The sequence below is a fragment of the Frankliniella occidentalis genome, unplaced genomic scaffold (assembly GCF_000697945.3).
Source record: "Frankliniella occidentalis isolate FOCC.00 unplaced genomic scaffold, Focc_3.1 Scaffold285, whole genome shotgun sequence".
In the NCBI taxonomy this organism is placed as follows: domain Eukaryota; kingdom Metazoa; phylum Arthropoda; class Insecta; order Thysanoptera; family Thripidae; genus Frankliniella; species Frankliniella occidentalis.
In genome coordinates, this window is record NW_026267411.1 from 61,801 (window position 1) to 75,958 (window position 14,158).

Sequence of the window (14,158 nt, forward strand, 5' to 3'; positions counted from 1 at the left end):
GTTAAATGCATATAGTTACAATTTTTAAAGTTCAAACATCAATTATTTCATGGTCAAAATTTCATGGTCAAAATTTGCCCTTGCGCATATAACTTCAATTCTTTTCTTTCATTTGCTATTCAAAACAGCGTAAAGCGGTAAGTGGTCCCTCTCAATCTGTTCCCCGCGGAGCGGGCGTTGCGGTGCCTCAGCCCGCTCCTGCTCCAGCTGGTGGCGACCCATCCCACAAATCAGCTGATGGTGGTAATGGTGACGGTAGTACTTCCAAATTCCCTGGTATGCAAATAGAATAAGTAGAAGGTAATTGACAGAAAATCCAATGTGATTTTTTTGGCATATTTTTCTATACAAACCATTTTGAGAATAAATACAATAGAAAGATACAGTGTTTCCTTGATAGCGACATTCTGAAGTCAGGAACTACCCTCGGATTTGCCCCCTTCCTAGGGGAATCATACCCCCACCGGACGAGAGGGGTGAACTGACGCTAGGAAAATTTTACCCCCCGGTAAGATTTTCCTAGGAAAATCGTACCCCCACCGGACGAGGGGGGTAATTTGACGCTAGAAAAATTTTACCCCCCGGTAAGATATTCCTAGAGGAATCGTACCCCCTAACTGCCTGCTTGCTGCCCGCTCGTGTTCATTTTACAGTAGTTTCATTTTAATGACGTTTTTTTGTGCGTTTGGGAAGGGGGCAGGTGGGGGCAGGTTGTGGAGGGGAAGGGAAGGGCTCGACCGAAAACCTTTCATACAGCTCTCAATTTATAGAAGAAAGAAGAGATCGTGACGCTTTTCATTTCTTTAACAGGTACCAGCAGGCACTTCAATCCCCCTCCATTTTCTTGGCGGGCAGCAAAATGCAAGTGGTTGGGGCTAAAAAAAATGCGCTGAAATAGACAGGATCAAATCTCATCCGAAGCCTTTGACGGGCTCTCACAAATTTTCTCTACTTTCACCAGAGCACCGCAGAAATGGGCGTATGTCGCTAGCGGGCAAGGGCCCTAGGTAGAAGGGTCAGGATTGTCGCTAGCGGGCATCGGAGGGAAAAGGGGGGATTGTGATTGTGCGGGAGAAAAGGGAAATTGTCGGTGGGCAGCACGACGGGTTGCCTATCTCCACGGCGTTGGGGCCGCAGCGAGCCGGGCGACTTTTGGTGCGGGTTCCGCTCACTCACATCTATCGTTTACGGACGAAGACAGGCGCACGGCTCCGGCTTGCAGCTTCCGATCTCGCCGATTTCAACCGTCAGTTTGCAAGCGCGCACCCAAGCGTTCATGCGAGCAATGAGGTCTTATTGGACAGGCTCAAAGCTACGTAAAAATGCGGTCCGTGCAGGTTGGGAGGGGGGGGGGGTGGAATAGGAGGACGAATGTGTGTAGGGGAGTGGAAAGGAGGATGAATGCATGGGAGGAGGTCAGGGCAGCGGAACGAAATACTATCTGGTAGGTTGCATGACCAAGGCAAAAATAAAGCGAAATCACGCAGAAATTTTAACAATACGAGATGCATGCACGGGCCGGCCGGGACACGTCCAGCTTGCTCTGAATTATTTTACAATTGTTTGCATTTTTAGGGGGTAGGTCGGGCATCATTTTTCTGTATGTCGAACTTGCGAAAGTAAGCATGACCCCTCGATGACCGGGCCTATTTTCAGGGTCTTTTTGTTTTACGAAAAGACAGATTGAGTTCGAGCTAGAGCTATTTGTATTACAAACAATTCTGTTTGTAATGTTCAAAGGATCTGTAGCAGCTGTATTACACTTTTCTTTCGTATTACAAACAACGCTGATTTGTAATATGAAAAGCTCGGTTTGTTATGCAAACGCCTGCTCTTTGTAATATAATTAATTTGTTTGTATAATGTACGATCCAATCCTTTGTACGATACAAATAGCTGTTGTTTGTAAGAAATTTACAGTGAGTAGAATATTCTAAAATCTAGAAATCTGAGATCTATCACATAGTATTCATTGGCTTTTTGTACCTCTCAAATTGGCATCTTGCAGGATGTTTGTTTACTAATTCAGATGTTTCTTTTCCTATTCAATATGATAGTGTCTTTTCCATTTCAGTTTGTAATATTGCGGATGATATTCTTTCAGAGCTGCTGTTGCTGGTCCAAGATTTTAGAGTAAAGTTCACCCCCACCACTCATCAGTGCATGGTTTTGAAGCAGTATTGGAATAAACCGAGACTCTTCATGAGTACCGAGACACTATCCCTCGCACTATCCTGATTTCCAAAGCAGAATCGTACAGGTATTCGGAGGTGCCACAGATTGATAAAATGAACCGTCTACCTGATGCCAGAGCAAAACGGACAATATATTCGCCCATAGGGCTCTACTTTGATGAGTTACCCCTTAGGAAACCAGAAAATTTAAGAAGAACTGAAAATGTTATTAAATTTAAGAGACATTTTGGTCTTAAATTTCAGAATATTTTTTACAGTGAAATGCTGAAAAGAACCTCTGCTTCATCCCGAACACCATTGGGGTGTCTAAGTGTTAGTGTACGAAGAAAAAACCCAGATGAGAGAAGATTTCGAAAGAAATAATCACTTGCAAGACGGCTCAAACTGCCCCGAGGGTAGCAAATTCAATTGAATGGCTCTAAAGGTGTGGGCACTTTTTTCGCAAGAAATTATATTAGGGGGACAGTATTTTAATTTCTTAGGTAAAAGTTACCACGATGTTAAGCACATATTGCCAACAACCATGATGGGATCAGATGAAATCTTTTCTACTGCACTTATAGACGCTGTCGAAAGTTAGTCAAGGCCCATAGCTTTTGAACAGGAGCCAAAAAAGGTGTGATAATATAATTTCATTACCATTCCATCCCTGCTTTCAGCCCAAGTATTTTGCCCTGACACCGTAGTGCGCGCAGGGCGCAGGCATCGCCTGCAAGATGGCGTTTAGCGCCAAGGCTGGGCCAGAACCAAATATCGCAATGCCATCCGGGTAAACGTTGTCGCACAGGCCCCGGACTTTGCACACGTTCTCTCATAGGTGAAATCCACTATTTAGGTGTTATTAACAAGTTGTGACAATTTGTGCAGCAAATGTGCAAAGGGAAAATGGTAGGAGAATAGAACCTTGTAGTTTGGCAGTTCAGCACAGAGGAAGCAAGAAATTTTTATTCAGAATATGGCGAACCGACATGGTATGAGAAAGTACAAATAACAGAAAGATAAATGCTCTTTTGTTGGCTGAGCGATTAGCGAAGCCTATTACTTTGTCTGGTCGGAAAAAAACTTTTTTTGTCTGTCTGTCTGTGTATCTCTCCGCACGAAAACTCGAAAACGAATAGGGTGTTTCAATGGAGCGCTGCCCGGAACTATGAAGAACAAAACAAGATACAGAGAGCGGTAGTGGGGGCGAGCGCGCGAAGGAGCGGCGGGTGGAGGGGGGCCTCACCGCCCGCCCTTCGCTCCTCCACTAGCCCGCCCACCACCGCTCTCTGTATCCGGTTTTGTTCTTCTTAGTTCCGGGCAGTGCTCCATTGAAATACCCTATTGAGCGAGCGACCTGGGATTTTCAGGGTTGTTTTGTGTCTTAAAAATACAGATCAAGTTCGAAGAAAAGCATTCTAGCCCAAAAAATCGATTTAAAAAAAAATCAAAAACAACAGGTCCCAAAAATGACGTTTTTCAAAAATATTTTTTTTATGGTTTCCTAAGGGGTAACTTATCAAAGTGGAACTCGCAGGGCGAAAATTTTGTCCGTTTTGTTCTAGCTCAAACCGAGGCGCTAGAGGGCATTTTTGACGAAAATAAGCGAAAAATGTACAACCCTGTATGCTTAGTCGAGGTGACGGGCTGTTGACGGGCCTTGTGTACATTTTACAACTACCCGACTCGGGTGTCAGCGCCGCAGGCCAAGGTAGATGTATGCCAGGCGCGTCGCAGCGTGACAGTGTTTCGTGAGATATCGCGAAGCCTGTTACGCGAGACGTGGTCTGGCGTACATCTACCTTGTGTAAAAATAATCGTTTTAGTGATAGTAGATTATCAAGGGACCCTCGAGTTCAAAGGAGGGCGTTGTTTAACGCCATATGTGTGGTTTAAGTAGTACTTCCGGGACAATTTATCGATATGAAGCCTTTTCTACAATTTAATAGACCATTTGGTCATTTCCACCTTATATTCGTGAAGAAATGATCTCTAGCACCTTAACGGTACACGATCGCTGAAAATTACTCTACGTATCAAAATACAAAATATTTACGTAACACCATTTTACGTTCAAATTATGGTATAACTGCTGTTACACAAACTTCTTTGCGTAACAAACGTTACTATACTTTTTGTGATACAATAGGACTCTGAAATTCCCAGATCGATGTCTCAATTCCTTCTCGAGTTATCGTGCATATGGACAGACAAACAAACAAACAGAATGAAACTTTTTCGGTCAATGGAGTAGAAGGCTTCGCTAATCGCTCAGCCAATAAATTGCAAAATCAGCGGAGTTTTGACTAGGGGAAATCAACAAAGATGTAATCTATCCAGTCTGGAAGACAAAAAGGTTCACAAAGACTACTAGATTTGATGGCACCATGCTTGCCACGGAACAAGGATTGCAAGAATGGAAAGAAGAGCTGGGCCTGTGGACTGTGCCGTGGATGACGGGGTCCGGGGCACAAAAGGCACTGTTCTCGTTGTCCCGACAGTTTTGAAGAACCTAAAAGAATCCTTCGGTGTCCGCGTCAGATTGACGCTCTGATAGTCAATGTGGATTATTCCGAAAGTGCGGCTGAAACAAATACCACAAACTATGTTGACTTTCACTTATTTCGGATCATTACTACGGCAATTATAAGCCAGGAAGAACTTTTCTTGATTTATTAATCCTGTAAGGTGCCAAAATAGGCAAGCAGTGAGAAAAATTGTTTTTCTTCGTATTCTGTCTCTTTAGGTCCCAAACAACACAAAAAACCTGAAAAATCGTTTCCCGGTTGTTCCCAGTTAATTTTTCGAGTTGTCGTCATATGACGCCATTGCACCTTACGCCGGCCGCCTTCAGTCTCCTGTCCATTACACCGTTCTAGTCTCATGGTGCCAGGCTATGGTCTGCCGGACGAAAGAACAGGACGGTAACGCTATAGTCCTATGCTGGGTAGAGAGGCGAACGGCAGTAATGCGCTTACGCATTGCTCATCAATCAGTAAAACGTGGTTGAAATATGCTCATCTTCACCAGCCGTCTCCTAACATGGCAGCTGTTTGTTATGAAAGCGCGCCCCCCACATCGCGACTTTGTACACTTGTATTTTTCTATAAACCTAATATGTGCCATTTAGATTAACAAAAATGCAACCTACAAAGTTGGCAAAGCTGAAAATAATAATATCTGGAAGTACAGACCAAGCGTTTGGGAATAGTTAGGATTCGAAAATAAGGCCTAAAAAAGCCTGTGACGGCGGCAATCCGGGCGGTTCGCACGCTAGCAGACGATGCAGGACAAGTGAGGACCACGGCGGTCAGGTTGGGGCTATCGCTGCCCACACTTCGCGTCTCTCTAGCCAGTGTACGACTCTAGTTAACGCGTGGTGCAGAAAGAGGCAACTGTGTTTTTTCGTCAGTACGACTATACCCGAAATACCCTATCAAAGACATTTTTAGAATATCTGTACAGCCAGTTAGGCTTTATGGTGGTCAACCGAATTCTCTTCGGTGTGCACATATATTTCAGTACACCGAAAACATACTTTATATCCAGGTGCCAGGAGGTCAAAGCGAACACATCCATAAGTTTAGTGTTGCGGAGTCGCATACAGTTTCGTGCCACGGGATTCATAACGCATTATGAGTAATGGGTATTTACCCCTTTTTTGGACACATGAAAACTTACTCTTTATAGCCACCGGAGAACTCAAACACATCGAAAAGGGCCCAGGCGTAGTACGATATGACAGGCACGTTGTATTCTTGCATAGTTCGAATAAGCGATCGCAGTGCGGTCTGTATGTAAAGAAAGATACAATCAGATATGGTTACCAACCCTATGATTATATGTACGCTAGACCGGGGGTCCGTAACTTAACGCATTACCGTTCTGCGTTAACAATATGCAATAAAAGTTAAAGTCATGGGTCGTGAAAAATTATTCTGGTGCTAGTTGAAGCTTGTTCCGGCAGTTTGAGTCTGACTCCTAACGTTTCATTGTATAGTCACAAGTTATAAGATATAACACTGAACATTTCATTGTACCGTCACAAGTTATAATTTATAACTTTAACGGACAACGTACCGCCGTACCGCTAAACGGGAGTTTCATGTTAAGTTACGGACCCCTGTGTCAGACCACGTCTTGCGGAACAGGCTTCACGATATCTTACGAAACACGGTGCCACTGCGACGCTCCTGGCGCAAATAAAGCTAGGCCTGAGTCAGGGACACCCGAAACAAGTTAATAGGGAAGTTCGTGAATGGGGTTGTGTGAGCCCAATTGAAGAAAAGAAAAAATTGGGAGCAAAACAAGAGGGGGCATGGGGCGGGAAAACTCTTTGCCTGTGTCCGCCTGGAGATCCTAATCTATAAAGTTGTTGAAGAAACTGGAGCAGCATTTCACGGTACTTACACTGTGGTACGCAGCCCTCTCTATATCATTTACACCTACGTGCTTTGTGTCACCAAAGCCGTTTTCCGATATGACGATGGGCAGTTGATAGTTGAACCAGGTCCAAAGAAGAGCATCCCTCATTAGGTTCTCGTCAGACTGCAATAGAAACCGAACGATTTCAAAACATGTTAATAAACTACGGGTCTAGCCCGAGGGGTCCGTCACTCCGATTTTTCGTGTACAGTGACTAATGATTAAAAATCAGTAAATGACTAAAAGTGACTAAAAATGAGTTAATGACTAAAAATGACAAAAAAAGAGAAATTGATTAAAAATGACTGTTTTTGACGAAAGATGACTGTTTTTGACTAAAAATGATGGAAATTAACTAAATGTGACTGAAAATGACTGAAAAATGACTTAAGATGACTGAAGATGACTGAAAATGACTGAAAATGAATGAAAAATGAATGATGATTATTTACGTTTACATTCGGCGTTCGGTTCGACCCCCGATAAGATGGTGCGAGGAACGAAACTAGAGAAATAAGATGTGTCCTAACCGTGTGCATCCACGATGATCAATAAGGTGGGGTAGCCGTGAGAATTGTAGAGACTGGAAATGACTGTAAAAATGACTGAATGTGACTGAATGTGACTAAAAACGAATAAAAATGACCGAAGTGTGACGGAATGACCATAAATTGACTGAATGACTGAAAATGACTAAAAATGTGACGGAATTTTCATGTGTACAGTGACTAACTAGCCAGGACCTTACGTTCCTCGTGCTGAGCCCGCAGACTGACAGCAGTCACATATTGCCCATGTGCCTACGTTACGCCCCCGGGGATTGCGTTGCTAAAAAAAAAAAAAAAAAAAAAAAAAAAAAAACGCCTATACCACGTCGGTTCCATAAAAAAATCCTATTTCACGTCGGTTCCATGTTTCTTGGAGGGCGGAGGGTGGGCACTCACGTAACGCAGCCGAGGCTTGTGGACTGTACTGCGGCTAAGTGTTCCTGGAGTGTTACGCGCCCGCGGCCTGCCGTGCTGCCTACCTTACGGCTTACGGCTTGTCGTGGGACGACGCACGGGCTCCGCCCAGTTTCACTCCGTTTGAATATTCGCGCCTTATGCGCTATGTCACGCCTCACTGGACAGACCCTTAGGCAGCTAAGTAGGGACCCCTTGTTAAGGCTAAGTCAAGTTCGAGTCAGAGCGATAGTGACCGGGTGCGGGCGGAAAGGCCCAGGATGGCGACGAGGCTACCTGGACCGGGCCGACATGGTGTGTACATGTACGATGTATCTTTTAATTTCCCATTTGCAAAATGAATCGCACATATAAAACGTCCTATTCTTTGCACGTCATTCGTTCGTAAGTCGATACGCAGTGCTTGTAAATCTACAGTTGTTTTGAAATGTATTGTACGACATCCTCTATGGAAAATTCCCGTATCCGGTGCACCAGCACTGCAAAAACCACAGCGCTAAACAACGCCTTAAATTGGGCGCTTAATTCATGGCCTTATTTTGTGGCTTTTCCTGGGTTTCCTAAATCTTAGCGCCATAGGTAAGGTGCTAAAATATTATACCAACACAAAGCAACTAAACCAGTAATATTTACCTCCCATTACAATTTAGCTTCATTAGAACTGATCCCGTATATTGTCAAGATTTGACAATAGAATGCCCCAATGTACGTAGAAATGTGTTCTGATTTGCCATAATTTGTAACTTTCAGTGTAATAAGTATAGGATCACTTCCATATGGCACACCACAATGATAGCTAGGTCAAAACATATTCCGTCGTAAATTAATAACATTACTAAGTTGGGACGATCATGATTGCTGTGGTGGCTTGCAGTCATATTATAATTCTACATTTTGGTAAGGAGGCATGTAACTCTCTAATGGCCAACCAATCTTGAATACTATGTTTGTTAATAGTTAATAACGGAACATTATTTGATTTAGCTATACGGTAGAGTGCAAAATTAGCCTTTTAAAAAAATTACAGTTTTTAGCCCGCCCTTCTGCTTTGAAAAAGCTATCCAGCGGGCTTATGCAAACGACCTCGTGCCTGTTTGACTCCAGAGTCACGCAGCGATACTTGGTTTCTCGAGCGTTGTGCAAAGATACTTGGTCTCTCTTACGCCGTACGTGCTTTGAGTTAGGGACGAACGATATGTCAACCTGGCAGTTGTACGAACTGTCCGTTTTCGTGGTGCCTAAACACTCCTAGAAAACAAAGAGCCTACGGCAAATCCTGGCAACCAACCCTAAGGCGCTGAAAGGGGGTATCAAAGAAAAGGGGGTAGGTCAAAAAAGTCAAAAAAAAATATTTTTCTTATGGGTTCCTTAGGGGTAACTCGTCAAAATAGAGCCCTATGGGCGAAAATTTCGTCCGTTTTGCTCTATCTTTTACCGTTTGGGCGCTAGAGGGAGTTTCTCTCACAAAAGTGGCCCAAATATAAATTTATTAATTTCCAAAAATATTGAATGGTCTCCTAAGGGGTAACTTGTCAAAGTAGAGCCCATAGGGCAAAAATTTCGTCCGTTTGGCTCTATCTCTAACCGTTTAGGCGCTAGAGGGTCTTGTTTGACGAAAATAAGTTAAAAATTGCTGTAGTGAACAATTAAATGTAAAAGAAGGCCCCGAACCGCCAAAGAGGTAAGAAACTCCCTCCCCCCACCCCAAAAAAACGTTTTCTAAGCAGAAGGGTGGGTTGTAGTCGCGGTGTTTTACCGTTACATCCCTTTCTCGTGTCAACGGGGCAAATTTTAAGGGCGACGGGCTTTGCGGGCCGAAGGCCCGTTACATCATTTGATTATGTTCTACAGCAAATCGCGTGACAAAAATGGTCGGGCCGCAGGCCCGACCATCGCCGCCGGCAGGCCAAGCAGGCCCGGCCCCTGCCGAACGGAGTTGCCGGCGCAGCGAAGCGAAGCTGGCAACTTCGTTTGGCGGAAGGGCGGGCCTGCTTGTTTCGTGTATAATTTAAATTTTTCTGCTTCGAAATGTCAGGGACACACGTGTCGAACGACCGGAAAAGCCTCCGCGAAAAATACTCGGTGAAAGTATTGTTTTATTAGTTTTAAAAATACGTAGAGCTCGAGAGGTTGGGTTGTGCGGGGGAAGCCTAAAAGTCATTACTAGCTATCAAAACACATATGTTTACAAGTAATCAACATACTTTGGGACGCCGTACTGTCAAAACCTGGGTAAGGCGCGATCAAAGGGAAAATCAATCACGCACACAATGTTGGCTCTCATACACATCTCTATCCAGCCTACGTTACTTACAGCGTCAAATCCTCCACCCGAGATGAGTTTAATATTTGGCATATCTGCCGTGAAGGGTCCAAGGAGGGACGGCATGGGGCTGCCATCTGAGGCGTTGTGCCTCCAGGCTGTCTTGTACCCACTGTACACGTTGACTGCGATAAAGTCAGCAGCAGGCCCGTCTGAAATCGAGGTCAAAGATAAGAACAAACGGACGGGGCTTTCCAGATTTTACACTAACTACATTTTGTGTCTCCAGGATGACTAAGTATGACTGCACCTCTGAACATCTCCTTTTCTTCGTCTGTAAACCTCGGTAGCCTCGATTCGTTGAGCTTGAGATCCTCGAACGAACGCTTGTCTACTATGTAGCGCACGAGAGGTGGCCAGTCTCCGTGCACGATCGGATTTAGCAAGGCACCGGTGTACACCTGGTTGAACAGGTCGGCGGCCACGACATCGTCGTAGCTGGACGTGGCGGGGGTAGCAGGCCACATGAGGGCGGATGCACCGACTTGACCTAAGGACAATGTTTGTTGGATCCACTTTCCATAAAGCAATTTCATACCGATTCAACGTAGAATCGATCTTAAATACAATCATTGTCCCTAAATCGGGACGATTTTTTGTTAGAGAAAACGACATCTGAAATCCGTCGTTTTGATAATATTGGAAAACAGCGAGGATTATACAATCTTCGGACCAAGACACACCTACCACCACCTTGAACGATTTTTTATCAAATACGGTGTACCTGTGAGGCCCGCTAGAAGAGTGTCCGCCTTTTGGAACGAAAAAGTCCTAAATAGGAACAGCTTTGAAAAATTATGAACAGTGAATAATTGTTGGGAGGAACAGAAAATTCATGAAAAAATTTGATTATACCCTATCGTCGAAATATTTTTATCTGGTATAGTTTAGCCGCCAGAACTGCTTAAAAGAACTTTTTAAGGTGTTTTAAAGTGCCTAAAACCAGTTCAGTAGTCATGTAAAAGCCTGTCCCTACTTAGGAGATTTTCTGAAATCCCTTCTCACAATTTTCTTTTGTCACCTTGTAGGTGAAGAGTCCTAGTTTCACATATTTTTGCGTGACGCTCGAGAAACTAAGTATCGATTCGCGACTGTAGTGGAACCACGTAACGCATTTTTACGAATTTTTTAGGAACTCTATATTAAAATAGAGGGAAAATTCCTCGATCGAATGGCATAGGTTTCAAAAATCACCCAAGAATGGAGGTACGTGGTTTCGCCAGAGTCACGCAGCGATACTTGGTTTCTCGAGCGTTGTGCAAAGATACTTGGTCTCTCTTACGCCGTACGTGCTTTGAGTTAGGGACGAACGATATGTCAACCTGGCAGTTGTACGAACTGTCCGTTTTCGTGGTGCCTAAACAGCAAGTTTGGCAGTTTTTGGAGAGAGCAGTATGCAAGATATCGGAAATATTTATTTAAATCTAGATTCTAGAAGGTCTAACTAACCTTTCCAGCGAACCCTGGGAAACTTTATTCCGGAGAGCCGTTTTTGATATAGGGACTTTATAATAGCAAACAGCCAAGTGTCCGACGTTAGGACGCTAGTCCCGATTTAGGGGCTTTGTACAGTTGGCGTTCGGCTATACACTGTAAAAAATCATCTGATACTACGGGACCGTCAACGGACATTGCGTTATAGCCTACTGCAGAAAAGAGATACGGAAGAACTGTTTGAGTTCGACCATGTAACTAAATTTAGGGTACGGACGTGTCCGGAAAATAGTTGCCGCTTATATCCGTTAAATACGTGACACGGTTGCTCCGCACCCCAAAAATGAGGTACGGAACAACCGTTTTGCTTCGACCGTACAATTAAATTTAGGACACGGACGAGTCCGGAAAATAATTGCCGCTGTCGTCCGTTGATTTTCCGTTGTTTTTTCTTACAGTGTAGTTCCGCCTCGGGTTCAGAATGGGAGTGGGTGAGTGGGGTCGCACGAGGTGGAACTATTGCCTCCGTGCTATTGCGAGCGTCTTTTTAAAAAAAGTTAAAAATATGTTTAAGGAATTAAATAGTATTGACATATCGCTCGTCGCTAACTCAAAGCAACGCACAAAGGCGCAGCGTGACTCAAAAGTGAAACAACTTAACACATCTTTTAAAGATATTTTAGGAAGTATTTTTTTCGATATAGTGAACATTTCGCTATCGAATGGTACTGGTTTTCAAGTTCACCCCAAAATGGAGATATAGCACCTTACCAAACCTTACCCCCGCTTCCCCTACAGCGAGAACCAGAAATCCAAGTGTGGCACAATAATAAATGCAAGCTTTCTCATAGAATAACATTTGTACCCAAAACTTGTGTGCGCATAGCCGATGGGTGCACGGCAAAAAAAGGAAGAAAATGCTCATTTTCGGAGAAAAGGGGGAAAACTCTGAGGAACCCATATTGGAGGCAAAACTCTTCAGATTTTGAGGTTTTCTTAAAAAATGTTGGAATTTCCTACATCTTTGAAGAAGATATTCCCCAAATCTTAGTGATTTTTTTACACCTTAAACTAAGACGCACACACAGTCGAGCCGAGCCGATGGACGCACGCTGTTAAATGGCACGTTTCAAAACCCACACAGTTTAGATGCGCGTTTGGAGACCCTCGTAGTTCTTCGCTAAAGGAAAGGAACAACGTGAGTATTAGGGAAAAATGGGAGCTCCTCAAAGTTTTCCCTTGCCTTAGAAAAGTAGACATTGTTTTAATGTGTGGTTATTGGCTACCTTGTGTTCGCTATATGCTTTCATTGATCATGCAAAGTACGTATACCTTTTTGCTCTTCAAAGTATTTCTCTTTGTAAAGGCGGTATACACGCACGTGCGCCACCACCATGTTGTGCAGACACCTGTAAAGCTGGTTGCCATCTCCAGGGTTAAGCCCAATGAACGAGGCGAGCTGGGGAAAGTAAGAGCAGTACATGTTGCCCTCGTTGATAGTAGTCCAATATTTCACCTAATCAGAAACATGAAGGGTTTCAGTTAAATCTAGTAAAATACTAACACACCTAGAACAGGGCAACTCACCCCGGCCGTTTTTGTACCTACAACAACTCGCACCCTGTCATTTCCTCTTAAAGAAGTTTGACAAAGTGATTATTCGAACTCAGACATGTCGCACCGAAGTACTTGATTTTTTTGTCAATTGATTGTATGTGTTAACGTAAAATTCAGTAAAATACACGCACCTTTTTGTGCAGAAGCTCCTCAGCTCTACGAGAACGTGAACAACATTTTCAACAAAGGTTTGTCATCAAATTCTTTATCCTCATGAAGTTTTACTATTTCATTGAATACTCGACAATGACAAGCTTTGGTTTAAGTCGAATAAGAAACACAACATTCAGCCAAACTATAGGTATCTAAACTAAATTGACAGTCTTTAAATTCAAAAGCACTTAAATCCAATTTTATACAAGTAGAAAATCTTTCCGCATCAACTGTTTAAAAAAATCAAATACGTCGATACTCCGCGGTAGCAGGCGCGGATTAAGGTTCGGCCGACAGGGGGGGTCGATGCACTGTCGGTTGCCTAGGAGTTTTGTGACTCATATTGCCTACCTTTCAGGCGGCTCACTAGGGACGATGGGAAGGGGGGGGGGGCAATAGCCACCCCCCTTAATCCGCGCCTGCGCGGTAGTGTTGAATTGAAAATCTAAAAATCGAAAGTTGGATAGTGTTGGGTAAATAAATGGATCCGAAATTTCCCAGGGTGCATTGATTGGGTTGAAATATTGTGAGGATGAGTGGACGTAGGTTCGAATTTAGAGGGGGTGAGTTGTTGTGCAATCCGGTATATGGTAGAACGTACCTCCGAACCGAAAGTTTTAAACAGAAAATCTGCGTAGGCAACAAACTTGTCCATCATCTCTTGTGAATTCCAGCCATTCGTCTTGTTTTCCAGAGAAAACGGTTGATCGAAGTGAAGCATGGTAACCTGCAATAAATGATGTTTGTAAATGCGGTACACTTTACGAAGACTGCATGATTTGTCGCCACCAAGGCAATTTTTTTGCAGTCAAATTCGCACTTTGGAAACCCAAGGCTATTTTTTAGCCCGCCGTTCTGCTTTGAAAAAGCTACCTAGCGGGCTTATGTAAACGACCTCGTGCCTGTTTGACTGTGTGTCTGTCTTTTCCATTAGAAGGAAATGTGCACTGTGAAAAAAGGAGGTAGTTTTACTGGAAAATTTTCTTTGACGAAAGTTGTAAAACGTAGGAGTACGTGCAGCAGCCCGTAGTGGCTGAGCGTTTGTCAGTGTGCTAAAATTCTCAAGGGGG

General features: G+C 43.7%; 1 protein-coding gene across 1 annotated transcript in view; it reads right to left on the bottom strand.

Moving 5' to 3' along the window:
* Nucleotides 1-3,105: 3,105 nt before the first annotated feature.
* LOC113213329 (uncharacterized) overlaps nucleotides 3,106-14,158 on the bottom strand; it is a 19,322-nt gene continuing 8,269 nt past the window's right edge. Inside the window, exons 5-11 of the mRNA XM_026432351.2 lie at nucleotides 13,690-13,815; nucleotides 12,651-12,834; nucleotides 10,135-10,374; nucleotides 9,876-10,036; nucleotides 6,585-6,722; nucleotides 5,856-5,965; nucleotides 3,106-4,758 (exon numbers count right to left, since the gene is read on the bottom strand). Coding sequence (XP_026288136.2) covers nucleotides 4,545-4,758; nucleotides 5,856-5,965; nucleotides 6,585-6,722; nucleotides 9,876-10,036; nucleotides 10,135-10,374; nucleotides 12,651-12,834; nucleotides 13,690-13,815 — 1,173 coding nt within the window. The 3' untranslated portion in view covers nucleotides 3,106-4,544. The remainder of the gene's footprint in view (nucleotides 4,759-5,855; nucleotides 5,966-6,584; nucleotides 6,723-9,875; nucleotides 10,037-10,134; nucleotides 10,375-12,650; nucleotides 12,835-13,689; nucleotides 13,816-14,158) is intronic.